This window comes from Microcaecilia unicolor, chromosome 1 (genome assembly GCF_901765095.1).
Source record: "Microcaecilia unicolor chromosome 1, aMicUni1.1, whole genome shotgun sequence".
Classification (NCBI taxonomy): domain Eukaryota; kingdom Metazoa; phylum Chordata; class Amphibia; order Gymnophiona; family Siphonopidae; genus Microcaecilia; species Microcaecilia unicolor.
In genome coordinates this window covers 627983524-628009716 of record NC_044031.1, presented here as the reverse complement: position 1 = coordinate 628009716, position 26193 = coordinate 627983524, and the positions used below count along the sequence as shown (strand labels likewise).

At 44.6% G+C, this 26193-nt stretch overlaps 1 protein-coding gene across 1 annotated transcript in view; it reads right to left on the bottom strand.

Annotated features, from left to right (window-relative positions):
- Window positions 1-422: 422 nt before the first annotated feature.
- The window catches only part of LOC115481511 (cytochrome P450 11B, mitochondrial-like), a 94198-nt gene continuing 68427 nt past the window's right edge, over window positions 423-26193 (bottom strand). Inside the window, exons 6-9 of the mRNA XM_030220711.1 lie at window positions 21395-21567; window positions 19389-19467; window positions 15632-15823; window positions 423-1495 (exon numbers count right to left, since the gene is read on the bottom strand). Of these exons, the coding sequence (XP_030076571.1) occupies window positions 1382-1495; window positions 15632-15823; window positions 19389-19467; window positions 21395-21567 (558 nt within the window). The 3' untranslated portion in view covers window positions 423-1381. The remainder of the gene's footprint in view (window positions 1496-15631; window positions 15824-19388; window positions 19468-21394; window positions 21568-26193) is intronic.

Below are 26193 nucleotides of genomic sequence, written 5' to 3'. Positions count from 1 at the left end.
CCGCAGTAAAGGGAAGAAGCGGGTGCTGGTGGCAGGGCAGCTTATGGGAATCAGTGCCGCTGCCGGGTTTGGAACGTGATGAGGTAAACGCTGCGAACGGGCTGGAGGTAGGGGCAACATCTAAGCCTGGGAGGAGGAGGCATCTTGGCATGGGGTGGGGAGCGGCATCTTAGCTCTACCTCAGGTGGCATCCTGCCTTGGGCCGGCTCTGGTTCCACTGATACCTGATTCTGCCAGTCGTGCTAGCATCATATGATTCACAGTGTCAAAAGCTGCTGAGAAATCTAGCAGTACTAACACCGAGGCAAATCCCCCGTCTCAGTTTCTGTGAGAATCATCTAGTAGGGATACAAAGACTGTTTCTATTCCGTAACCGGGTCTGAATCCAGAGTGACATGGATCTAGCCAGTTTCTCTCTTCTAGCCAATCATTGAGTTGATCACAGACTGTTTGTTCTATAAGTTTTCCTAAAAATGGGATGTTGGATACTGGCTGGTAATTTTTAAGTTTGTCCTGAGCAAAGGACATACCATTGCCCTTTTTAATGCTGTTGATAGCTGCCCATTAGAAAGAGAGTTTCACAATTTTTGTGGTGCCTTCTATGAGGCCCCTGCTTGCCTGCTACATTATCTTTGATGGACAGGGGTCTTGAGAGCAGGTAGTTGGTCGAAGGTTTCTTAGGATTTTGTCAAGGCCCTCCTCTGTTATTGGGTTAATAGAGTCCCATATGTCTGTGTCAGGAGGGGGTGAGTTTGTGCGCTCTAGGTTAGCTGATTAGAGACTGGGTGGGACTGCCTGTAAATCCTGGTAGAGACTTTTAATTTTGTTGGCCAAGTATGCAGCAAAATCACTGCAGTTCAGTTTTAACTGGGCAGGCTGGTTCTGTTGTGGGGGTTTCAGTAGGCTGTTTACTATGCTGAACAGGTGCTTTGTTGAACTGGCAATCTGTTCGATGCAGTGAGAGAAATATTGTTTTTTGGCTGCTGTTAAGGCTTGGCGGTACTTTGTCATGTGATTCTTACAGTTTAGCCTGTCCTCATCCAGGCGAGATTTACGCCATCTCTTTTCCAGTTTCCGTCCTTCGTGCTTAAGTGTCCAAAGTTCTGGTGAAAACCAAGGTGAGCATTTGTGAGTGGGGCATAAGACCTTTTTTAGTGGTGCCGTTTTCTCTAAGGTCTTAGCTAGGTGTATATTCCAAATAACAACCTATTCTGACACTGTAGCTGTCTTTTCATGAGTGGTTATGCTATCTTTCTCGCTCCTGTCCCTCCTCTCCTAGCGAGATCAAGCACTGAGGGGGTGGGGTGGACGAGGAGATGAGTAAGAGATTCTCCAAATATCTGCTCCCACCATTGGTTGGGGAGAGCCAGGGCTACTGCTTTTAGTGAATGGGGCGAAAGGTGAGCAAGGGAGGCTTTTCGGGCATCAGAATAAACCCAAAAACGGTATTAATATCAGCCTTCGAAACTGTGTCAATCTTGAAATTCTTCAGAATCTAAGAGAAGACAGTAAAAAAAAAAATTAATCTCTATCCACAGCTCTTTCAGTGTCCCCAACATCATTCTCCACATTTCCATTAATCTCTGTTAAGGGTCTATGCGTATCCCAGATTCCCTCCCCCACACTGCTACGGATGTAGGCATGCTTCGCTCTCTGTAGTTGTTCCTCTAAATTCTTAATGGTAGCTGCCACTTTGTTACGTCTGGATATTGTGTAAACTATTATGTCCCCCTTCAACACCACCTTCGCTATGCTCCAAAACAATAGCAGGTTCTCTACGTGTTGTACATTATATATTAAAAATGATTCCCACACTGACTTTAAATAAGCATGAAATTCAACATTATGGGTTAAATAAGAAGGGAAATGCCATCCCCTCAGGGCACGAGAATAATAACAGGATTCCAAGTCCATCTAGACCATTGCATGGTCAGAGGCTATTTCAGGTCTAATTGTCACTTGAGTGACGGCCGAAAATAGGTCACTAGTAACTAGGATATAATCCAGCCTAGTTAACATGTGGAGGGGCATAATCGAACGCGAACGCCTATCTTCATGGGCGTCTATGTCCGAAAACGGGTACGTGAAGAGGCGGGACAGACCGAATTTTCGAAAAAATGGACGTTTTTCAGCTGGGCATTTGTTTTTTTTAGCGATAATGGAAACTAAAAACGCCCAGCTGAAAAACATCCTAATCCGAGCCATTTGGTCGTGGGAGGGGCCAGGATTCGTAGTACATTCGCCCCCCTGACATGCCACGACACCAACTGGGCACCCTAGAGGTCAGTGCGGTGGACTTCAGACAACGCTCCCACATGCATAGCTCCCTTACCACAGGTGCTGAGCACACAACCCCCCCTCCCCCAAAACCCACTACCCACAAATGTACAACACTACCATAGCTCTTAGGGGTGAAGGGGGCACCTACATGTAGGTACAGTGGGTTTTGGAGACCTACCATTTACCAGCACACGTGTTACAGGTAGGGGGGGGGGGAATGGGCCTCGGTCCACCTGGCTGAAGTGTACTGCTGTACCCACTAAAAGTGCTCCAGGGACCTGCATACACGCAGGCCTCTAGGACTTGTTGCTGCTATATAACATTGGCACACCAGTTGTCACCTGAAGACTAATCTCTCCGAAAACGTCCTTTTTGGAATAAGCACTCTTACTCACAGTTAACTGCAGATCAGAGGTTGTGCCCCACTGGCAACGAGTCTCCCTGGTACTGAGATGAGCAGTAGGTCAGAGCTGGCAGAATGGTGTAAAATACCCTCTTTCAGCCACATTCAAGGTAAGAACTAAATTCAGTAACGTGGCTAACACGTGAAAGGGATCTAAAACTGGCTTACAAAAATGGCCACTACCTCATGGACTACCGGAAACAAAACCGGGCACACTCTGACCCAGTAAGCAGGGGGAAAAGCACCATGGGAGTAGAGCCTACCAACTACCAACATCGTGAGCATTTGCCACAAGCTACTGGAATCACGGAGCCCAATACCCTACGCTCACCACAATGCATTGCTGATTTGACTCTGCAGTGCGCATAACAGAAAAGGTGTCACACTCACCCGAGAGCCACATCAGAACCAGGGAAAGGCTGTCACAGGATAGAACACATTCTGCTGTCATGGAGGTGGGTACAGCATTTGAGGCTGGCATACAGGCTGGAAAAAAGTTTTTAAAGTGGGGTTTTTTTGGTGGGAGGGGGTTAGTGACCACTGGGGGAGCCCGGTGAGGTCATCCCCGATTCCCTCCAGTGGTCATCTGGTCAGCTGGGGCACTTTTTTGGGACTTTTTCATGAAAAAAAGGGTCCACAAAAAGTGACCCAAATTCGCGGTAAAAACGCCTTTTTTTAAATTATCAGCTAAAGACGGCCATCTCTCCTCGGCTGATAACCATGCCCCAGTTCTGCCTTCACCACATTTCCGTGACGGATTGCAGTTGGAAACGCCCAAAATCGGCTTTCGATTATAACGATTTGGGCGCCCACGGGAGAAAGACGCCCGATTTGAGTCGCAATATAGGCGTTTTTCTCTTTCGATTATAAGCAGGATTGTGTACTCTGGATCTGTGGGTGTAACCCCGTTCTCCAGGATGGAGCACTCTCCACGTATCCACCAAGTGTAGAGATTTACAGAATGAGATCATTGTCTCCCTCCCTGGTCGAAAAGAATGCCCAGGACCACTAGGAGCTGTACTATCTATAGTGATGTCTGCAATAAGATTCATATCTCCAAGAACTATCAAGTCTTTCTGCTGATATGGCAACAGTTTAGCTAACAAAGATGGATAGAAAGCAGCTTCAAAAGGAGTAGTGCCATAAACATTTAGTAGATATATTTCTCTGCCTTGTAACCATAATTTTAGAAAGATAAATCTCCTTTGATCATCTTTCATTATGGTTTCAGATGTACATGCTAACGACTTACTCATCAGTACCGCCACCCCTCCTTTTCTACCAGCAGAGGAAGTGAAGGACAAATCCCCCACTCAAGCTTGTTTTTATTTTTTTATTTATACTTTTTACAAACATTTATTCAAGATACATCTTGAAGGATAGTATTACATCATAGGAATAAAGAAAATTAACAAACCAAAATAAATATTAGCATTATTCCTAAATGGAATATTTCTGACATAATACTCAAGTCCTAACAATGGGGAGAATCCAGGATTCTAATTTATGAGGAGAATCAGGAAAATATAAAATAAGAAATCATACACTTTTGAAGAGAGTACCCACATCTAGGTGTCCCCCTTCACCCGTAATGGCTATGGTAGTGGTGTACAGTTGTGGGTAGTGGGTTTTGGGGGGCTCAGCAGACAAGGTAAGGGAGCTATGTACCTGGGAGCAATTTATGAAGTCCACTGCAGTGCCCCCTAGGGTGCCCGGTTGGTGTCCTGGCATGTCAGGGAGACCAGTGCACTATGAATGCTGGCTCCTCCCACGACCAAAGGGCTTGCATTTGGTCGTTTCTGAGATGGGCGTCCTTGGTTTCCATTATCGCCGAAAATCAGAAACGACCAAGTCTAGGGAAGACCATCTCTAAGGACGACCAAAATTTCAAGATTTGGGCGTCCCCGACCCTATTATCGAAATGAAAGATGGACGCCCCTCTTGTTTCGATAATACGGGTTTCCCTGCCCCTCCATCGGGACGCTTTGCGAGGACATCCTCAGCAAAACTTGGGCATTCCTTTGGATTATGCCCCTCCAGGTGTCTTTAAATAAAAAGCAGACAGATTTTCAAGATTGCACATTATCACTGTCAAGTGTTGAGCAAGATGTAAATAGGAACAACAAACATAGTTTGAAATCTCTATATGGGAATGCCAGAAGTCTATGAAATAAAATGGGAGAGTTAGAGTATATTGTACTAAGTGAAAAGATAGATATAATAGGCATTTCTGAGACCTGGTGGAAGGAGGATAACCAGAGGGACACTGTCATACCAGGATACAAATTATATCTCAGTGATAGGGTTGATTGAATTGGTGAAGGGGTAGCATTGTTTGTTAAGGAGGGCCTTGAAATGAATAGACGAAAGATTTTACAGTTCACAAAACACATCTTGGAATCCCTATGGATTGAAATTCCATGTGTAAAGGGGAAAAGAATAGTAATAGGAGTGTACTACCATCCACCTGGCAAGGATGAACAAACAGATGTAGAAATGTTATTAGAAATTAGAGAGGCTAACAAACTGGGGAACATGATAATAATGGGTGATTTCAATTACCCCGATATTGACTGGATAAATGTAACCATCAGTGCATGCTACAGAGATGAAATTCCTTGTTGGAATCAAGGACTGCTTTATGGAGCAGCTGGTTCAGGAACCAACAGGAGGAGGAACAATTCAAGACCTAGTACTTAGTGGAGCGAATGGTGCAGGAAGTAATGGTGCTGGGGACCTCTTGATAACAGTGATCATAACATGATCAGATTTGATATACGCTCTGGAGTAAGTACATGCAGGAAATCCAATACATTAGCATTTGATGTTCAAAAAGGAGACTATGATAAAATGAGAAGAATGGTGAAAAAAAACTTAGAATAGCTGCAAAGGCCAAAAATTTACATTGGACATGGATGCTCATTCAAAAATAACATCCTGGAAGCCCAAGCCAAATATATTCTATGAATAAAAAAAAAAGGAGGAAGGAAGATCAAACAAAAACCAGAATGGTTAAAAGTGAAGTGAAGGAAATTATTGGAGCTTAAAGAAAATCCTTCAGAACATGGAAGTAGGATCCGACTGAAAATAATAGGAGGACCTTGCGAGACTGGGAGAATGGGCGTGCAAGTGGCAGATGAAGTTCAATGTTGACAAGTGCAAAGTGATGCATGTGGGTAAGAGGAACCCGAATTATAGCTACGTCTTGCAAGGTTCCGCGTTAGGAGTTACGGATCAAGAAAGGGATCTGGGTGTCGTCGTCGATGATACGCTGAAACCTTCTGCTCAGTGTGCTGCTGCGGCTAGGAAAGCGAATAGAATGTTGGGTGTTATTAAGAAGGGTATGGAGTCCAGGTGTGCGGATGTTATAATGCCGTTGTATCGCTCCATGGTGCGACCGCACCTGGAGTATTGTGTTCAGTACTGGTCTCCGTATCTCAAAAAAGATATAGTAGAATTGGAAAAGGTACAGCGAAGGGCGACGAAAATGATAGTGGGGATGGGACGACTTTCCTATGAAGAGAGGCTGAGAAGGCTAGGGCTTTTCAGCTTGGAGAAGAGACGGCTGAGGGGAGATATGATAGAAGTGTATAAAATAATGAGTGGAATGGATCGGGTGGATGTGAAGCGACTGTTCACGCTATCCAAAAATACTAGGACTAGAGGGCATGAGTTGAAGCTACAGTGTGGTAAATTTAAAACGAATCGGAGAAAATTTTTCTTCACCCAACGTGTAATTAGACTCTGGAATTCATTGCCGGAGAACGTGGTACGGGCGGTTAGCTTGACGGAGTTTAAAAAGGGGTTAGATAGATTCCTAAAGGACAAGTCCATAGACCGCTATTAAATGGACTGGAAAAATTCCTCATTTTTAGGTACAACTTGTCTGGAATGTTTTTACGTTTGGGGAGCGTGCCAGGTGCCCTTGACCTGGATTGGCCACTGTCGGTGACAGGATGCTGGGCTAGATGGACCTTTGGTCTTTCCCAGTATGGCACTACTTATGTACTTATGTACTTAATGGCAAGTCAAATGCAAAGCACTGATAAGGAAGGCAAAGAAATACTTTGAAAAGAAAGATTGCATTGGAGGCAAAAACACATAGTAAAATTTTTTTTTTTAGATTTATTTTTATTTATTTATTTGTTACATTTGTATCCCACATTTTCCCACCTATTTGCATGCTCAATGTGGCTTACATAGTACCGTAAAGGCATTTGCCAAGTCCGGTAGAGGAACAAATACAAGGTGATGTTGTGGTCGAATAAAAAAGGTATGTTTCGGGCACAGTAGAGTCGAAAGTAGGGAGGTTATATAGTGTCCAATATGAACTTTGGTTTTGCTGTGTTGCAGAGTTTAGGTCTTTATGTTGGGTCGGTAAGGTACGCCTTTTTGAACAGGTTGGCTTTTAGTGATTTCCTAAAGTTTAGATGGTCGCAGATTGTTTCCACAGCTTTTGGCAGTGCGTTCCATAGTTGTGTGCTTATATAGGAGAAGCTGGATGCATAGGTTGCTTTGTATTTGAGTCCTTTGCAGTTTGGGTAGTGGAGGTTTAGGTATGTTCGTGATGACCCGGATCTGTTTCTGGTTGGTAGATCTATGAGGTCTGTCATGTATCCTGGGACTTCACCATAGATAATCTTGTGGACCAGGGTGCAGATTTTGAAGGTGATACGTTCTTTGATTGGTAGCCAGTGCACTTTTTCTCGGAGGGGTTTGGCACGTTCGAATCATGATTTACTGAATATCAGCCTGGCTGCTGTGTTTTGGGCGGTTTGGAGTTTCTTTGTGAGTTGTTCTTTACATCCCGCATAGATTCCATTGCAGTAGTCTGCATGGCTTAGTAGCATTGATTGTATTAGGTTATGGAATATTTCCCTCGGAAAGAAAGGTTTGACACGTTTAATTTCCACATTGAGTGGAACATTTTCTTTGTCGTGGAGTTTACTTGACTCTCAAGTGTAAGATTGCGGTCAATTGTAACGCCGAGTATTTTTAAGCTATCTGAAATAGGGAGGGTGTGGTCTGGGGTGTTTATGGTTGTGGGTTTGTAGTTATTGTGTTGAGAGGATGAGGCAGTGTGTTTTTTCAGTGTTCAGTTGAAATTAATTTGCCCATGAATCCATGGTGTTCAGGCCAAGCTTGATTTTATTGGTGATTTCTGTCAGGTCGTGTCTGAAGGGGATGTAAATTATGACATCATCTGCATAGATGAATGGATTGAGGCCTTGTTTGGATAAGGACTTGGCCAGTGGGATCATCATTATGTTGAAGAGTATTGGTGATAATGGCGAGCCTTGAGGTACTCCACAGTCTGCTTTCCACGGTGGTGATATGTTTGTATTTGATTTTACTTAGTATGTTCTGGTGGTTAGAAAACCCTTGATCCAGCTAAGAGTATTTCCACCAATCCTGAAGTGGTCTAGGAGTTGTAGTAGTATATTGTGGTTTACCATGTCGAATGCGCTTGACATGTCGAACTGGAGGAGGAGTATGCAAGGAGCCGGAAAAAAAATTGGTTGGACCGCTAGATGACCGAGGGGTAAAAGGGGCATTCAGGGAAGACAAAGCCACAGCAGAGAGATTAAATGAATTCTTTGCTTCAGTCTTCACCGAGAAAAATGTAGAAGAGATACCGGTACCAGAAATGGTATTCAAAGCTGACGAGTTAGAGAAACTGAATGAAATCTCAATAAACCTGGAAGATGTAATGGCGCAATTTGACAAACTGAACAGTAGCAAATTGCCATCACCGGATGGTATAACATCCCAGACAGAACTGAATAATGAACTTGTAGAACTATTGTTAGTAATATGTAATTTATCTTTAAAATCAAGCATGGTTTTGGAAGATTGGAGGGTGGCCAATGTAACGCCAATTTAAAAAATATGTTTCAGAGGTGATCTGGGAAATTAGAGACTGGTGAGCCTGATGTCGGTGCTGGGCAAAATGGTACAGATTATTATAAAGAACAAAATTACAGAGCATATTCAAAAGCATGGATTAATGAGACCAAGCTAACACGAATTTAGTGAAGGGAAATCTTGCCTCACCAATCTACTACGTTTCTTTGAAGGGGAGAACAAACATGTGGATAAAGGTGAGCCGGTCGCAATGGCGAAAGCTCAGCTGGACTGGCAAAATAAAGCTCTTGTGGATAAGATAGAGGACTTGGAGAACTGTTACAGGAAAATGAGAATACATGGATTTGCTGAAACTGATCAGTACAGAGATTGTAGCAAAGTAGTGTAAGAGATCTGTGCATGATGCTGGCTGTTGGAGAGGCTAGAGTGGATTCCATGGTAATAAAAGTGGGTTGAGTAAAGAGTTTTAAGAGCCAGTCCAAGTCAAGCCAATCTACCTAGGGATATTATCATCTGTTTTCATGACTACCAGCTTAAAGAACAAATTCTTGCTAAAGCTAAGTCTTTGGGACAATAGACATGGGAAGACAATAAAATTTCAGTCCGTGACATTACAAAGGCTTAAGGAACTCAAACCAGTTACAGATGCATCAGGATTAGTTTCGCAGAAATCTATGACTGGCCTAAAATCTCACTCCTAGAAAGCTAAGTTAGTGCTGTGATCCTGTCTGTGAGAGCTGGCCAGAGAGACCCTTGTTGTGATACGGAGGCCAAAAAGATTTTGAGTGACTCACTCCTGCACACCTACCTTTTCTTTTTTATCATATTTGATATACTGCCTTTCTGTGGAACAACCGAGGTGGTTTCCATATTATTTACAGGTGCTTTCTTTGTTCCTAGTGAGCTGTGGAGGGTTTAAGTGACTTGCCCAAGGCCACAAGGTCTGCAGTAGATAATTCTAACAAGTAGGGCCAACCACAGGAGCCAACTTTTAAACATTATTGGGGGTGCTAAATCCAATGGAAATTATATCTCCCCGGATACAGTGAACAAATTTGATCAATATTGGAGGTGCTCAAGCACCCAGAGCACCCACAGACCTGGCTCCTAGGGGGCCAACACATATAGGTTGAGGGGCCGATGCTCAAAAGTTCCCGTTAAAAACTGTCCTTTTAGATCCACAGTAAAAGTTACCGATTTTGAAATAGCGGACGATGCTCAAAGGAAATTGCATGCAAATGAGAGTCACATAAATTTAGTAAGATCGGTAGGGAAAGCGCCTAGTACATGCACAGAACAGTCTCTTAAATCACATGCAAATGATATTCATGTAAATTTATGATAGTTTTAATGAATGTAGCAAGTTTTGAAGTGTCCCTTAAACAGGAGGAAAAATCAAACCTCTACAAACTTTATCTAACCAATGGAACCTCAAAACTCCAACAAGGGACCATACCACGGTATTTATAAATCCTTGTATATACTGGAGTAAATTCCTATCATTGGTTCCCCTTAAGAAAGGAGAACAGAAAAAAAGCCCAAACGAAAAAACTCATCCTAAATGAGAAAACCGTATGGGTTAAAAACTGTCCTCCCCTCTTATATATGTACACACTGTAAAAGGAACACCCAAAACCTAACCTACCTCAACTATCCCCCACCCAGAACCAGACTATTTATTAGGAAACCCCTCGAGGTAAAAGAGCCCCAAGTAAACTAATATAGCACTAGAGCAGTGGGAAAAAACCCCGAACCTGCCCACTATTGCAAACACCTGGAAGCCCCCCGTAGCCAAGCATCCAAATGTAAAAAATCCTTTGTACTTAGCTTTATTCCGACTTGGAAGCTTCAAACCTAGCCTGCACAAATGACGTTTGAAGAATGCTGGCCACTACCGATATGTACTCCCTCTGGGGCTCCGGAGCCTCACTAAAAATAACAAAAATTCGGCGACAGGGTCGGAGGGTCGGCGCCTGTCGCCGAATTTTTGTTATTTTTAGTGAGGCTCCGGAGCCCCAGAGGGAGTACATATCGGTAGTGGCCAGCATTCTTCAAACGTCATTTGTGCAGGCTAGGTTTGAAGCTTCCAAGCCGGAATAAAGCTAAGTACAAAGGATTTTTTACATTTGGATGCTTGGCTACGGGGGGCTTCCAGGTGTTTGCAATAGTGGGCAGGTTCGGGGTTTTTTTCCCACTGCTCTAGTGCTATATTAGTTTACTTGGGGCTCTTTTACCTCGAGGGGTTTCCTAATAAATAGTCTGGTTCTGGGTGGGGGATAGTTGAGGTAGGTTAGGTTTTGGGTGTTCCTTTTACAGTGTGTACATATATAAGAGGGGAGGACAGTTTTTTAACCCATACGGTTTTCTCATTTAGGATGAGTTTTTTCGTTTGGGCTTTTTTTCTGTTCTCCTTTCTTAAGGGGAACCAATGATAGGAATTTACTCCAGTATATACAAGGATTTATAAATACCGTGGTATGGTCCCTTGTTGGAGTTTTGAGGTTCCATTGGTTAGATAAAGTTTGTAGAGGTTTGATTTTTCCTCCTGTTTAAGGGACACTTCAAAACTTGCTACATTTCTATTTCTATTTCAAGCTCCACTTAGTAGTTTGTAATTATTTATTGAGAGCTTGAGTTCTCCAGGTATTGTTAGAGTGATAGTTTTAATGCTCATTTTGTAATTAGACTTTAAGAATTATTGTAAATTCCCAGTTTGTGTGGACTGGTCTTATTTTATGAAATGTAATGCTTTCCAAACCTATTTGGTAGGGAAAGCGCCCAGCACATGTGCAAAATGGTCTTTTGGTAAGAGTCCATGTTCTGTGAATTCCCAGGAATCCCGCTGCTGTGCTTTCTCCTTTCCCCTGTAGTACTTGCTGGCTCCATTGTCCCCCTGTTTCCTTTCCCCTGCAGTGCTATGATTCTGGCTCCACCTTCCTCCTACAGTTTACTTGCCTTCCCTCAGCTGACATCATAGGGTCTTTCCCAGCCAATTGGCTGTCTGCTTTTATCTCTGCCCTCCCCCAGCTGACATCATAGGGACTTTCCCCCAGCCGATTGGCTGCCTGCCCCTATGATGTCAGCTGGGAGGGGGCAGAGAAGCAAACAGACAAGTCAGTCAGCTGCGGGAAAGCCCCTATGAGGTCAACTGGGGGGGGGGGGGGGTGCTTTCAGCAAAGGAGATTCTCAAGCGAAATCATCAGGGGCAACCCGAGGAAAGGCAAGTAAACTGCAGAAGGACTTGGACAAGTTTTGCTATTGAAAAATGCAAGCAGAGTGCTTCTTCCAGAAGTCACCCTCACACAACAACAGCTCCAGATTTCAAGGAAAATTTTGTACATTAAAGGTAGGCACTCCTTTCTGTGCATCGTTCGGAATGCTTATTTTAGTACTAATCAGCTTGTTGTAATACATTTGCCCAGGATTATCGTTGCCTACTGCCATGATCAGTAAAGTGTCTTTGTGCATTACAGCTATATAACATGCACACTAAACTGGATAGAACCAGTCAAAATCGGATGTTTCTAGCATGGCCCCTGTGCATCGGCCCCTAAGACACAGGAGGAAGGGAGAGACAAAGGGAGAGATTACTCAAGTGCTAACAAAAGGACAGTGGAACAATGCTCAGCAGCAGAGTGTCACTGGAACCAAATCTATTCAAGAAGGAAGATCCTCTCAAAGTAATAAGTTGTAACCCCCTGTTTAAGCTTTTTGAAAGAAATCTCAGCACAAAGGTACATAGGTAGTTGGTTCCACAATGTTGGCACTACCACCTCAAAGAAGAGTGGAACGAAAATCATTAGGAAGGAACAGACAGAAAACCAGATTGTGATGAAAAAAGTGGATGTGCAGAGGAATAGGCCATGAGAGAGTCATACAAAAATGAAGGTATGCCAGTGTGGAAAACCTGATGCATAATCATAAGCTCCTTAAAGGGAATATGATAGGACCCTAGAAACCAATGTTCATGCTTAAGAAGAGGAATTATCCTATCAAATTTCTCTTTATTTCAATTAGATCATTAGAAAATGTTCAAAGGGTGACCAAAATGATAAAGGGGATGGAACTCCTTTCATATAAGGAAAGGCTAAAGAGGTTAGGGCTCTTCAGCTTGGAAAAGAGAAAGATGAAGGGATATATAATAGAGGTCTACAAAATTCTCAGTGGTATAGAATGGGTAAAAGTGAATAGATTTTTTACTCTTTCAGAAATTTCAAAGACTAGGGGACACTCAATGAAGTTACATGGAAATACTTTTAAAACGAATAGGAGGACATTTTTTTTCAGTCAAAGAATAGTTAAGCTCTGGAACTCGTTGCCAGAGGATGTGGTTACAGTGGTTAGCATATTTGGTTTTAAGAAAGTATGGACTTTTCCTCCAGAAACTTGTCCAAACATCTCTATTGAGATAGACATGGAAGAAGACACTGCATGTCCTGGGATTAGTAGCATGAATCTAGCTACTATTTGGGATTCTGCCAGGTACTTTTGACCCGGACTGGCCACTGTTGAAAACATGATACTAGGTTTGATGGACCATGTTCTTTTCCCCTTCCTACCAGTAGATGGAGGTAGAGAAACTGACTTTTTCCAGTGACATTACTGGTGTAAGGGTTGCTGCTGTCAGGAAAACTCCAGTATTTTCTCTTTCTCCAGCAGCTGGTAGGTTGTGTGGGCAAGTGCAACTGGTCCCTGGCCTAGTTCCCACTTGTGCAGGCTGCTGTACATAGAAGAGCCTAACAGCCTTTTCCCCAGGTTTCTGGTTTATGGACTGGACTTGGTAGAGCATGAAGCTGGGCTCTGAAGCTTCCAGTCATCACTCAAGGGCGATAACTTGAAGCGCTTGGCTTGGTCCACATAGGGGCCATTGTGCATGGGGAATGGTTCCCAACCCTCCCTCCTGCCCTCCCATACCTCTTTAGGGATGACCCCACAGGCTCCCTGCAGCTGCAGGCAGCCCATAGGAAATTTTTAATTTAATCTGGCTGGGCTGTCTAGTCTAGCATTATTTCTCTGTTGGCAGAGAATAAACCTCTCAATAATGTCAATATAAACCTCTCCATAGTAAGATTCCATGGAAAATCCTAGATTTTCTGGCCTTCAGATAAATCTCTAGTCCTTTCCCTTAGACATTCCACCTTTCTCATGGCCGTGCCTTGACACACTTGGATGTTAGAGGCCTGCAGTACTAGATGCTTACATGAATCAGAAAGAGCATTATCTCTACTTCAGCAATACGGCGACCGATGCACTGCCGTGAACCAAAGCCAAAGGCCAGTGCCTTAAAATTATTGTCATCCTTCTTCAGCCAACGATGATACTGTTAGGGGTAATTTTCTAAGGGGCTTGAGTATGTAAAACAATTTTCAAGTATTTAGCATTTTATGTGCCCTCCTTCTATTAGTAATGTGCAGAGTTTTTTTTAAGGTGGATATTACTACATTCTCAGTTTTATAGTGTCTTTTTGGAACTCTCTCCTTTCTCATATTAGAAGAGCACAAACCTATTTCATTCTCAGGAAAAAGTTAAAAACTTTTCTGTTTGACAGATTATGATTATCAGCTGCATGGTATCAGTGGCATTCCTAGGGGCACTGACACCCGGGGCGGATCGCCGATGCGCCCCGCCCCCGGGTGCAGCGCCCCCCCCCCCGGGCGAAATAACCCCCTGGGTGCAGCCCCCCCCGGCGAAAGACCCCCCCCGGGTGCACGCCGCTGGGGGGGAGGGTGCCACGCGCCTGTCGGCTCCTCTACCCAGGAACAGGAAGTAACCTGTTCCGGGGCAGAGGGAGCATGAAAACAAAGAGCCGACAGGCGCGCGGCACCCCCCCCAGCGGCGTGCACCCGGGGCGGACTGCCCCCACCGCCCCCCCCCCTTGGTACGCCACTGCATGGTATATACTCTGATGTTCGATGTAACTTGCTTTTTGATTTATATTTTCCTATGCTGCCTGACATAACTAACTTTTGATCTATGTTTATTTTTTTAATACATAACTGATTTATTTTATAATATCTATAGTACGGATTGGACATTTTAAATGTGATATGTTACTAATATTACAATGCTGTAATTCTTGTATTTTGTATGTCTGTACACCGCATTGGACTCTTGCCAGCAGTTAATATGTATGATATTGATGTGCTTATGTTGGCCCCTTTTAAAATTGACTAAGGATATATGATCACAGCATTTTATCAGATATATGTGTAGGCAGTTCTGGATGGGGGGGGGGGGGGGGGGTGAAGTGGTGGAAAATATGCACTCAGGGTCAGCCCAAGGGTACCTGATGATACCCTAGGTGAGCCTTAAGCCACGCTAACCCCTCATGTCATCCCTTCTCCCTAGACATCCAGCATCTCTCCTCCTCTTTTCTTCAGTACCACCTTAGGTGTCCAGCATCTCCCCTCCTTTTCCTTTTCTTCACTACCCCTTCAGGTGTCCAGCATTTCCTCTTTGCTCCTACTCACTACTCCCTCAGGTGTCCAGCATCTCCCCAGGAAATTCGGAGGGGGTGGGATGCGGAAAGGCCTAGAACATGCACATGTGCTCAGAGGCCCAATACTGGCAGTGCTACCTCTTCTTTATTGCTACTGACTTTGTTGCACTGCCATTTATGGTGCCCCCCGGAACTGTGCCTAGTCCACCTAGTGGTAAGGCCAACCATGATGATACACATATATGTACACAATTACACCTGCATTAGCTAATTTTCTAAAGACACACATAGGTACATGTGTTCACCTATTTTATAATGTCAATAAGTAGAGGAGTGTGGTAGAAGTGTTAGTCCACTCTTAAGGTTATCAATAGAAATCAAACAAAATAAAACATGGAAAAGAAAATAAGATGATACCTTTTTTATTGGACATAACTTAATACATTTCTTGATTAGCTTTCGAAGGTTGCCCTTCTTCGTCAAATCGGAAATAAGGTATCATCTTATTTTCTTTTCCATGTTTTATTTTGTTTGATTTCTATTGATAATGTCAATATAAACCTCTCCATAGTAAGATTCCACCTTTCTCATGGCCATGCCTTGACACACTTGGATGTTAGAGGCCTGCAGTACTAGATGCTTACATGAATCAGAAAGAGCATTATCTCTACTTCAGCAATACGGCGACCGATGCACTGCCGTGAACCAAAGCCAAAGGCCAGTGCCTTAAAATTATTGTCATCCTTCTTCAGCCAACGCTCTGGGTCATAGCGATCAGGTGTTTTAAATATCTCAGGACTCCGCCCCATGGGATACAGGGCCACCTGCACCAGAGTCTTAAGAGAGGAGAAAAACCTCTGTTATTTACCTCATCAATAACTTTTGAAGTTACCTTTCCTATAAAGAAGAAAACGTGTGCATATTAGAAAATAAATACAAGGGCATGATCTCAAATCAAAGAGTACACAAGACAATGGGAGATGGAAGATCTCTGGTAGATGATCTGGCCAAAAGGAAAATGAAGCTTGCTGGACATGTATTCAGAGGCTCTGATGACATATTAGATAATGTGATACTGGAGGAACTTAGAAAGGACAATAGACTCAAAGGAATGCAGAGAGCAATCTGGGGCAACAAGCTTGATCTTGTCCCTTTACAGGTTTGCTTAAAATTAGTATCTACTTGGCTTCAGCAACATTTGGCTTGTGGTAAAGTTAAATCCAGATAAAACCACAATTTGTTGGTTAACTGGTTGCCCTTATCATCTACTGGGGGACTTGATATTATTTGGTACTAATATCTCTTTAGTGTACTCTCTTCATTACTTAGGAGTTATGATTGCCAACTTTCCTTTGTGACCCAAGTTTCTGCAGTAATGAACAAAGGATTTATTGTTCTTTGACAGTTGCATTTGGTTTGGAATTATTTTGACTAAGAGTCATTTCATATATTATTACATTCTCTCTTGTTTCACAGTTGGATTATTGTAACATTATTACAGTATAGTCTTGATTATTCGAGCTTCAGTAATCCAATCATCTATCATATCCAACAGGACATCATCACATTTATTTTTATTTAGAAGCTTTGTTTTAGAACAATTTTTGAAAATCGGTAATGTTATAATGCCTTTGTATCACTCCATGGTGTGACTGCACCTCGAATATTGTGTGCAATTCTGGTCACCGCATCTCAAAAAAGATATAGTGAAATTAGAAAAGGTACAGAGAAGGGCGACAACAATGATAAAGGGGATGGGGCGACTTCCCTATGAGGAAAGACTAAAGCAGCTAGGGCTCTTCAGCTTGGAGAAAAGACGGCTGAGGGGAGATATGATAAACTACCTCACTACCTCACTAATCTACCCAGTTATTAAAGTCCACCTTCTATCCTGCCTAACACTTTCCCTTCTCTCTTCCCTCACTTAATCTTTGTACAATACTAATTGTATCTGATAACATGGAATGATTATGTCATAACCAAACTCTGTAAACCACATTGAGCCTGCAAATAGGTGGGAAAACGTGGGATACAAATGCAATAAATAAATAAAAATAAAAGAGGTATATAAAATAATGAGTGAAGTGGAACGGGTAGACGTGAATCACTTGTTTACTTTTTCCAAAAATACAATGAAGCTACAAAATAGTAAATTGTAAAATGTTAAGATCATACAATTAGAATCAAAACAATTCAAATTTCTTCCCCTCTTCATTGAATTGTTTTGATTCTAATTGTATGATCTTAACATTTTTTATTGAGAGTTATAAATGTGATATGAGTAATTGTAGATGTTCTGATAAAAAATTTTATGTGATGTATGATTTTAATAATTATAAATATTTGTTTTACAGATGATATCATGTATGTCTATACATGTTTTTTAGAACTTTTAAAGGATTGTTTTATATATGTTGAATCTTTTTTTAAATAATTGCCTTTTATTAGTTGAATCATGCTTATGACATTGTTAATATGTATGGTTATACATGTTTTTATACTTGTGTTTGTTTTTATAGTTTGCACCCCTGACGCAGCCTGAGGGTGAAACGTGGCCACGTCGGGTATTGTTCTAATAAATGCATTTGATTCCACTGCTTTGTTGTTTTTTATCTACTGTTTTGTAAGCAGTTGTGTGCCTTTTTTTTTTGTTTTGTTTAGGATAAGAAGCATAAAATGTATGTAACCTGGTTGGCCACCGTTGGGAACAGGGTGCTGGGCTTGATGGACCTTCAGTCTGTCCCAGTATGGCACTACTTATGTTCTTATGTTTATGCATTGTTTGAGGGGTTTATGCAGTGTTTTCCACATTATCCGAATTTTCAGTTATTCAACAACAGGTCGGTCCCATTTAGGTTGGATAATCGAGACTGTACTGTATTACTTTTACAGCTCTCTGAATAGGAGTACTGTTCTAACCAGGGGCGTATCTGAGGTTTGGCGGTAGGGGGGGGCAGGGGCTAGAGTGAGGGGGCACATTATAACCCCCCCCTACCGCCGCCCCCCGCCGTCGTCGTCGTCAACCCTCCCCCGCCTACCGCCATTAACCCTCCCCCGCCTACCGCCAACCCTTTCCCCGCCTACCGCCGTCACCTACTCCCGAGGTCCTCTCCTGCCGTTTTTTTTTAAACTATTACTTCAGCCGAGGTCTTCTTTAACTTCTTCATCCTTGTGCTGTTAAAGCTGCATGATGCATCCTTCCAGTTGGACGGAGTTTGACGTCGCAGCTTCCGTCCGACTGGAAGGATGCATCATGCAGCTTTAACAGCACGAGGATGAAGAAGTTAAAGAAGACCTCGGCTGGGCTGGCGGGGGTTGGGGTCCCCCGCCAGCTGAAGTAATAGTTTAAAAAACCGGCAGGAGCGGACCTCGGGAGTAGGTGACGGCGGTAGGCGGGGAAAGGGTTGGCGGTAGGCAGGGGAGAGTTAACGGCGGTAGGGGGGTCCAGGGCGAAATCTGCAGGGGCCCAGGCCCCTGTGGCCCCACGCAGATACGCCCCTGGTTCTAACCAATCATTATGCTCTGTAAACAATCATCAATTGGTGCTTCCAGGACTAGTAACATGCAAAATTTGAATCCACTGGTCATAGTGTATTCTTCTGTGAAGCTCCTACCCAATGGAATGATCTTCCTTTTTCTATTAGGTTTGAATTAACTTTTAATCATTTAAAATCATTATTAAACAGGCTTTTGGGGACTCTCATGGGATACTGGGCCAGTTGTCCTTTATGGCTGATAGGAGCTTTATTTATCTGAATGATTGGCTTTCTCTTATAATACATGAGTTGTGAGATGATTCCTGTCCAGTTTTATTGATGGAGTTCTTTGTTTATTTTATTTTATTTTTTAGTTCGTACACTGCTGTGATCTGCTTTTGTAGTCATGGCAGTATAGCTAAACTTAAACTATAAACAATATTAAGAAATGGTTAAAATGCAAAAACATGGGCAAAACCAAGAGCACCATAGATATAATCCCTCATATCAAAGACACCATCTGATGATGACTTCACACTCCTCTGAAATGGCTTTACAAATACAAATAGCCCCAGTTTGGAGAAACACTCAGCATTTGTAAGCCCTTCTGTCTCCTTAATTAGACCTGTGGATATTGTTTAAACCATTTCCAAGATTTGGAGATCCTTTTTTAGGATGGCGTCTAAAACTGAACAGCACTCCAAAGATGCACTGATAGACTTTTCACACACTGCGAAGATGAGATTCACATTTTTTGTTTCTACCCTCTGTTTAATACACACCAGTATGCTGGTGATAACTTTGCAACACTCATTCCCAGTTTAACCCAGGGCTTTTCCTAGTTAGGGTTGGCAAATATAGAGAGACAATATGCAGCCTGTAAGCCCCTGAGGGGAAGCATCTTGCTTGTTCTTTAGTTACTTACCCCAGCAGGGACATGATAATTGTGAAGAATCACATCCTTCTGTGGGTAGCGCGTTACCGTGATCCCCACAGGGTAGAGACTGTGGAAAAATAAGGCATGTAGGTTGAGAACTCTTTCTCTCTCTATGTTATTCTAGCCGTTAAGCCCGTTAAAACGGGCGAGAATGGTATGTTTATTTTGATGTGTAACTCCCTCCCTCCCAGCTCCAAGGCCCCATTCCCTCCCCCCTCCACTCCCAGCTGCAGGGCCCCCCGCCCTCCCTCCTTCCCTGCCAGCTCCAAGGCCCTTTGTCCCTCCCTCCCAGCTGCAAGGCCCCCATCTCTTCCCCTCCCAGTTCCAGGGCCCCCCTCCGTCCCTCCCTCACAGCCAGCTCGAAGGCCCCCCTCTGTCCATCTCTCCCAGCTCCAAGGCCCCCCTCCTTCTGACCTCCAATGTCCAGCATCCTCCCTGCTTCCCTCCCAGCTCCAAGGCCCCCTCCCCTCCCCCTCTTCCATCCCAGCTCCAAGGCCCACCCTCCTCCCAGCCAGCTCCAAGGCTCCCCTCAGTCTATCCCTCCCAGCTCCAAGGCCCCCCTCCTTCTGAGACCTCCCATGTCCAGCATTTCTCCTGACCCCCCCCCCAAGGTCGCTGCCGCCCCCTCCCCCCCCCGAGGTCGTCACTACCGCTACCCCCCCCGGGGCCACCGCTGCCCCCCTCCACCTGGGCCGGGCCCTCTCTTCTCCACTGAACTTACAGCGCCGAAACCGCAGCAGGCAGATCAGCTCCCATCGGCCTTCCTTCCCTGCTTGTGTCCCGCCCGGACACTGCAGCTATTTGTTATAAAAACAGGTGTAGCTCCAAACGTCTAAGTTTTAGTCCTGGACGTTTTTGTTTTGTTCCATTATGGCTGAAAAATGTCTAAGTCTTAGAAACGCCTAAGTCTTGCCTTGAACACGCCCCTGGCACACCCCCTTGAGATTTAGACACACTTCTGACAGACTTCAGAGAAAAACGTCTATAAAGAGGTTTCAAAAATACTGATTTGGACGTTTTTGTGAGAAAATCGTCCAAATGCAGACTTATGTCACTTTTTGGACATTTTTCTCTTTTGAAAATGAGCCTGACAGTATCACAGAGGATGAGTGACAGCTGGAGAGGGACAACACAATGGGCCAATTCTCTGTGCAGTCTGCTCATTATTTACTGACCTGCTCTGTGTCTTTCTTTTTTTTTCTGGCCTAGTAGGTTTTTCGTTTTTTTCTTTGGCATCCACCACAATGAGAATAGACCCCTATTTGAGCCCTGGCCCCAAGAGCATTTCATCAAAATTACCCAGGGATTTTTCTTCTGCTTTACCACTTCCTACCTCTGGTCTCTGGGAAAGGCAGTTTTTTCAATATTTAATATTTTACCTTTTGAAACTGGACTGAAATCAACTATCTATTTAAAGTTCAGGAACCTACTGAAAACTTGGCTTTTTTTCTCATCATTATTCTTCAGTAAATATTTTTTATGATTTATTTACTTGTTATCCCTTTTGTCCTTTTACATTTTTTTATCATTATTATGATTTCTATTGAATTTGTATATTAGGTTCTTATCATCGTAAACCATTCCGAGCTCTTGAGTGCAATATAGTATATAAGATTTCTCATATTATGTTATCAGATTTGATGATAAATAAACTTCCCATCTGGTCCCTCCACTGCATAAACTACGGAGACCAGTAGAGGCACAGCCTAAGTCTAGGCACTCAGTTTTGCTGTTGAGTGATGACCAGGAGAATCTAAATGGATTATTTATTTAAAATATAAATATAATACAGGCAGCATATCATTGCTGGCACACAGGGTATGGTATAATAGAGTTAAAGTAATCTATTCACATTACTGTAAACCTCTGTCCCTGAGCCACCCTGCTGGTGCCCGTTTTTCCTGTTTCTCATATTCAGGTTTTGGATAGATCCACTCCCATCCTAATACCCGGTACCACTTTGAGAGAGGTTCCTGGCACTGGGCTCTCCTTACCGTAGTGTTTCTTTGATGGCTCCCTTCAGCAGTGGCACATGGTTCAGTATCTTGATCTCATCGTGCTGCACCTGGGATTGGGATTCAGCTGCAAGTATTTCCTCTCGAAGGGCTGTTTGCACATGAGGATTGCGAGCCAGTTCAAAAAGGGTGAAGAGCAATGGCATGGCTGTCTGGGATACAAGAAAAAGGTTTAGGGAATGGGTCTATGGTGCCTAGGTATCCTGTTTATAGAGTACAGAACTACCGGCTTTTAAGGAAATTGTCCTGTGTCCAGTTTAAGTGATCTTTCTATTGTTCAACCTGACCATACCCAGGAAAAGAAATTTGATGTACATGAGCACATGCGGAGTTTTAAAAAATGGGGGAGGGGGAGATGAAACCCCTATTCCTTTCTCCCTTCCTATCATCTTCCCTTCTGTTCTTTCTATACCCTCCCCTTTATTTCTGCTTCTTCCAGCAGCGGGGGTTCTAGATAGAAGTATCTAGGAGGCAAATTAGATATGGAAAGGGCAAGCTGAAGCAAAATTTCTACTCCCATGGTGTGGTTCCTTGTCATTTCTGCACACATATTGCCAAAGACATGACAAGGAATTGTGGAGCACAGGACAAGTTGTCAGTTTTTTGACCCACTTCATTGTCTTTGTAATCTGTAAGATATATAACTTGCAAACAGACATATTCTGATAGGACCAAGGAATGACAGGGATATAGGACCAAATTCGATAAATAGCATTGAAAAAATAACATGCTAATGGGCCAATGATCAGAAGCAAACACAGTTGCTAGAGGCTGTTAACGCCATACTAGCACCTGTGTTTGCTACCACCCCATGATCAGAGCCCCCGAGCATGTGAAACAACACGCTTGCGGGCTCTAAATGAAACTTGCATGCAAATACACATGCTAAATGTATTCATCCCCAATGATCAGCTTGCAGCGTGCCAAATATTGGTGTGCTGTCCACAGCAAACCCTATGCCAGCTTGGTACTGGCATTAGGGTTTGCTGATCATTGGGGAGGAATAGTGAGCCCTGTCCAGCGTGCATTTTCATGCTTGCAGACCTCCCCCCCAGCGACACGGGGCTGGAGATCTGGCGGACCTCCAGTCTACTGACTCCTCCCCCGACACAGGTTCAGGGGGGCTGGAGATCCGGTGGGTAACCCCCCTAGCATCCCCTCAGATGTCCCTGGTGGCCCAGTGGGCCACGGGTCACTCCCTCCCACCTGGTGGTCTAGCGGCCCTTCCCCACCCTCCTACCTTCATTGGAGGAGGGAAGTGGCCTCCCTCCTCTTCCATTGGCAGCGCCTCAAAATAACATCCTGGGATGCGCTGGGTGGGGCTTCCCTTATATGGTGTGAAGCCTCAGACAGCACATCCCAGAGAGTTTCTCCCTTATATGGTGTGAAGCCTCGCTAAGTGCATCCCAGGATGCACTGGGCAGGGATGGGCCTTGCCATTTTTGTGCCGATGGAAGAGGAGGGAGGCCACCCCCATACTCCAACAAAGGTGCGGAAGGGTCGCTAGACCACCAGGTTGGGGAGGGGATTGACCCGCGGCCCACCAGGGACATTTGATGGGATGCTATGGGGAGTTGGGCGGGTTGGAGACCCACCGGATCTCCAGCCCCTCCAAACTTGTGGGGGTCGGGGGACCGGAGGTCAACCGGACCTCCAGCTCCCGTTTCACTTGGCTCAGGGTGGGGGTACTTGGGGTCTGGTGGTCCCATGGACCTCCAGTCCCTGTGTTTGACAGGTCTGGGCTTTTGACAGCCCAGACCTGTCAAACAAGTGCGGGAGGATTGCACTCAGGCACAATCCTCCCGCACATCTACCCTATGATTAGAGAGAATAGCGTGCTTAAATTTGAATGCTATTATCTCTGATCATAGGGGCAGTAAAGCCTGCGCTGTTCCAGCGCTATTTTTAGAGAGCTGTTTGGAACAGCACGGGGCTTTCAATCATCTGCCCATAAGTGCTATTCTTTAAACTTTTAAAATTGAACTGGAAGAAAATTGTCATCCCAAATCCCGAAATTTGTTACATTCTTTTAAAACAAGAGGTAAAATTGACCTTTTAAAATTCTGATCCAATGAGTCATTCAGTGCATTACTTACCTCAAACCCTTCCCTAAATTTCATTCAGCAATGGGAAAATTAGGTTCTTACCATGATAATTTTCTTTCCTTTAGTCATAGCAGATGAAGCCATTACGTATGGGTTGTGTCCATCAACCAGCAGGGGGAGATAGAGAGCACTCAACTTTTCACAGTGCCTCATGGCCAGCTAGCTCCACTGCCTCTTCAGTATTTGAAGCTTCCAAAGCAGTATGGCAAACCGCAATGGGAATAACATGAACTTTCCTCACAGCGAACGATGGTCCCTTAACAAGGGCATAAACTCAAAAAAGGAGGGAATGAACTCATCCTCCTGGAGGGAATAAACTTGTCCTCCACTTTGTATAAACGGAGGGAATACTTGCATCCTTCTGGAAGGAATAAACTCATCCTCCCAAAACATGAATTGGAGGGAATGAACTCATCCTCCTATAACTGTAACAAGAATCCTGAAGACTGTTTTCCGACTCCCCAAGGAAGGAATATAACTTCAGGAAACAAGAACAGCACCTAAAATCAGAATCACTGCAATACAGACAATCATACAGGGAGGGCTAATGGCTTCATCTGCTATGACTAAAGGAAAGAAAATTATCATGGTAAGAACCTAATTTTCCCTTCCTTGTCATCAAGCAGATGAAGCTATTACGTATGGGATGTAACAAAGCAATCCCTAAATAGGGTGGGAACAAGCCACACCACGCGCTAGCACCTGTGCTCCAAAATGTGCATCCCTCCTGGCAGCCATATCCAGCCTGTAATGTCGGGCGAAAGAGAGCTTAGAAGCCCATGTTGCAGCACTGCAAATCTCATGAAAACATAGTGCTCCAGTTTCCGCCTAGGAAGAGGAAATCACTCTTGTGCCTTAAAGGCTTCAGGCGGAGCCCGGCCAGACAGCAGATATGTTGAAAAGATAGCTTCTTTGAGTCAACAGACAATAGTGGCTTTAGACACTGAAGACCCTATGTGAGGACCTGCAAACAGCACAAAAAAGATGATCAGAGGTCCTGAAATAATTTGTAATTCGCAGATACTGCAGCAGAGTCCTGCGCACATCCAAAAGGTGCAACTGCCCAAATGAACCTGGAAACTCCTCCTCAACAAAGGAGGGAAAAAAACAGGCTGGTTTAGGTGAAACGCTGAAACCACCTTAGGCATGAAGGAAGGCATGGTCCAAACCGTGACCCCTGACTCTGAGAATTGCAGAAAAGGGTCTCTACAGGACAGCGCCTGGAGCTCTGACACCTGTCTCGCCGAGGTAATGGCCACTAAAAAGACGGCCTTCAGTGTCAAATCTTTCTCTGAAGCATGCCGAAGCGGTTCAAAGGGAGCCCCCTGAAGGGCCTTCAATACTAACCCCAGGTTCCAAGCTGGACAAGGTGCCCGCACGGGAGGACGGAGCTGAAGCACCCCTCTAAGAAACCGTGCCACATCTGGATAAGCAGCTAAGGACACACCTTCAACCTTGCCACGCAGGGAGGCCAATGCTGCCACTTGCACCCGCAGGGAATTATAGGCCAAGCCTTTGTGTACACCATCCTGCAAAAAGTCCAGAATCGGCGAGACAGGAGCCCGCAACGGAGAAAGCGCTCTTGAAATACACCAGACTTCAAACTGGAGCCAAATCCTGGCATAAGCCACGGAAGTGGAGCACTTACGGGCCTTCAGGATAGTGGAAATTACCTTATTTGAGTAGCCTTTATCTCTCAATTGTGCCCTCTCAATCGCCATGCCATAAGACCAAAGCGGCAGGCATTCTCCATGGCCACTGGACCCTGTGACCACAGGTGCGGAACCAGAGGTAACGGAAAGGGAGCCTCCAACAGCATCTGTCGGAGGTCCGCATACCAAGGCCTCCTGGGCCAATCTGGGGCGATGAGCACCACTTCTCCTGGATGCAGCCGAATCCACAGGAGCACTCGCCCTATCAAGGGCCATGGAGGGAAGACATACAGCAAGCCCAGGGGCCAGGGTTGAGCCAAGGCATCCAACCCGGCAGAGCGAGGATCCCTCCGTCTGCTGAAGAAGCACGGGACTTTGGCATTGGAACTGGTCGCCATATGATCCATCACTGGCTTGCCCCATTTGGCACATATCTGCAGGAATACATCATCTGCTAGTTCCCACTCCGCTGGATCGATCTGATGCCTCCTTAGATAGTCGGCTTGCACGTTGCTCTGACCTGCAATGTGAGCTGCTGACAGGGACTGTAGATGCAGCTCGGCCCAGTGGCAAATTTGTTCGGCCTGCACGGCTAGAGCTCTGCACTGAGTGCCGCCTTGTCGATTTATGTAGGCCACTGCTGTCGTGTTGTCCGACATCATTCGGACAGCCAATCCTTCCAGGGTCACTTGAAAGGCCAGAAGAGCCAGAAACACCGCTTTCAACTCCAGGCGGTTGATAGACCACTCCGACTCGTTGGGCGTCCACAGACCCTGGGCATGCTTCCCCTGACAATGTGCACCCCAGCCCTTCAGGCTGGCATCTGTCACCACTAGACACCAATCGGGGAGTGCCAGCGGCATTCCCCGCCACAACATGCTGTCTGAGAGACACCACTCCATACTGAGGCGGGCCGCAGGGAGCCAAGAAAGTCTGCACTGATAATCCTGAGACCATCGTTGAAGTAGAGAATACTGTAGAGGTCTCAGGTGCGCTCTCGCCCATGGCACCACTTCCAAGG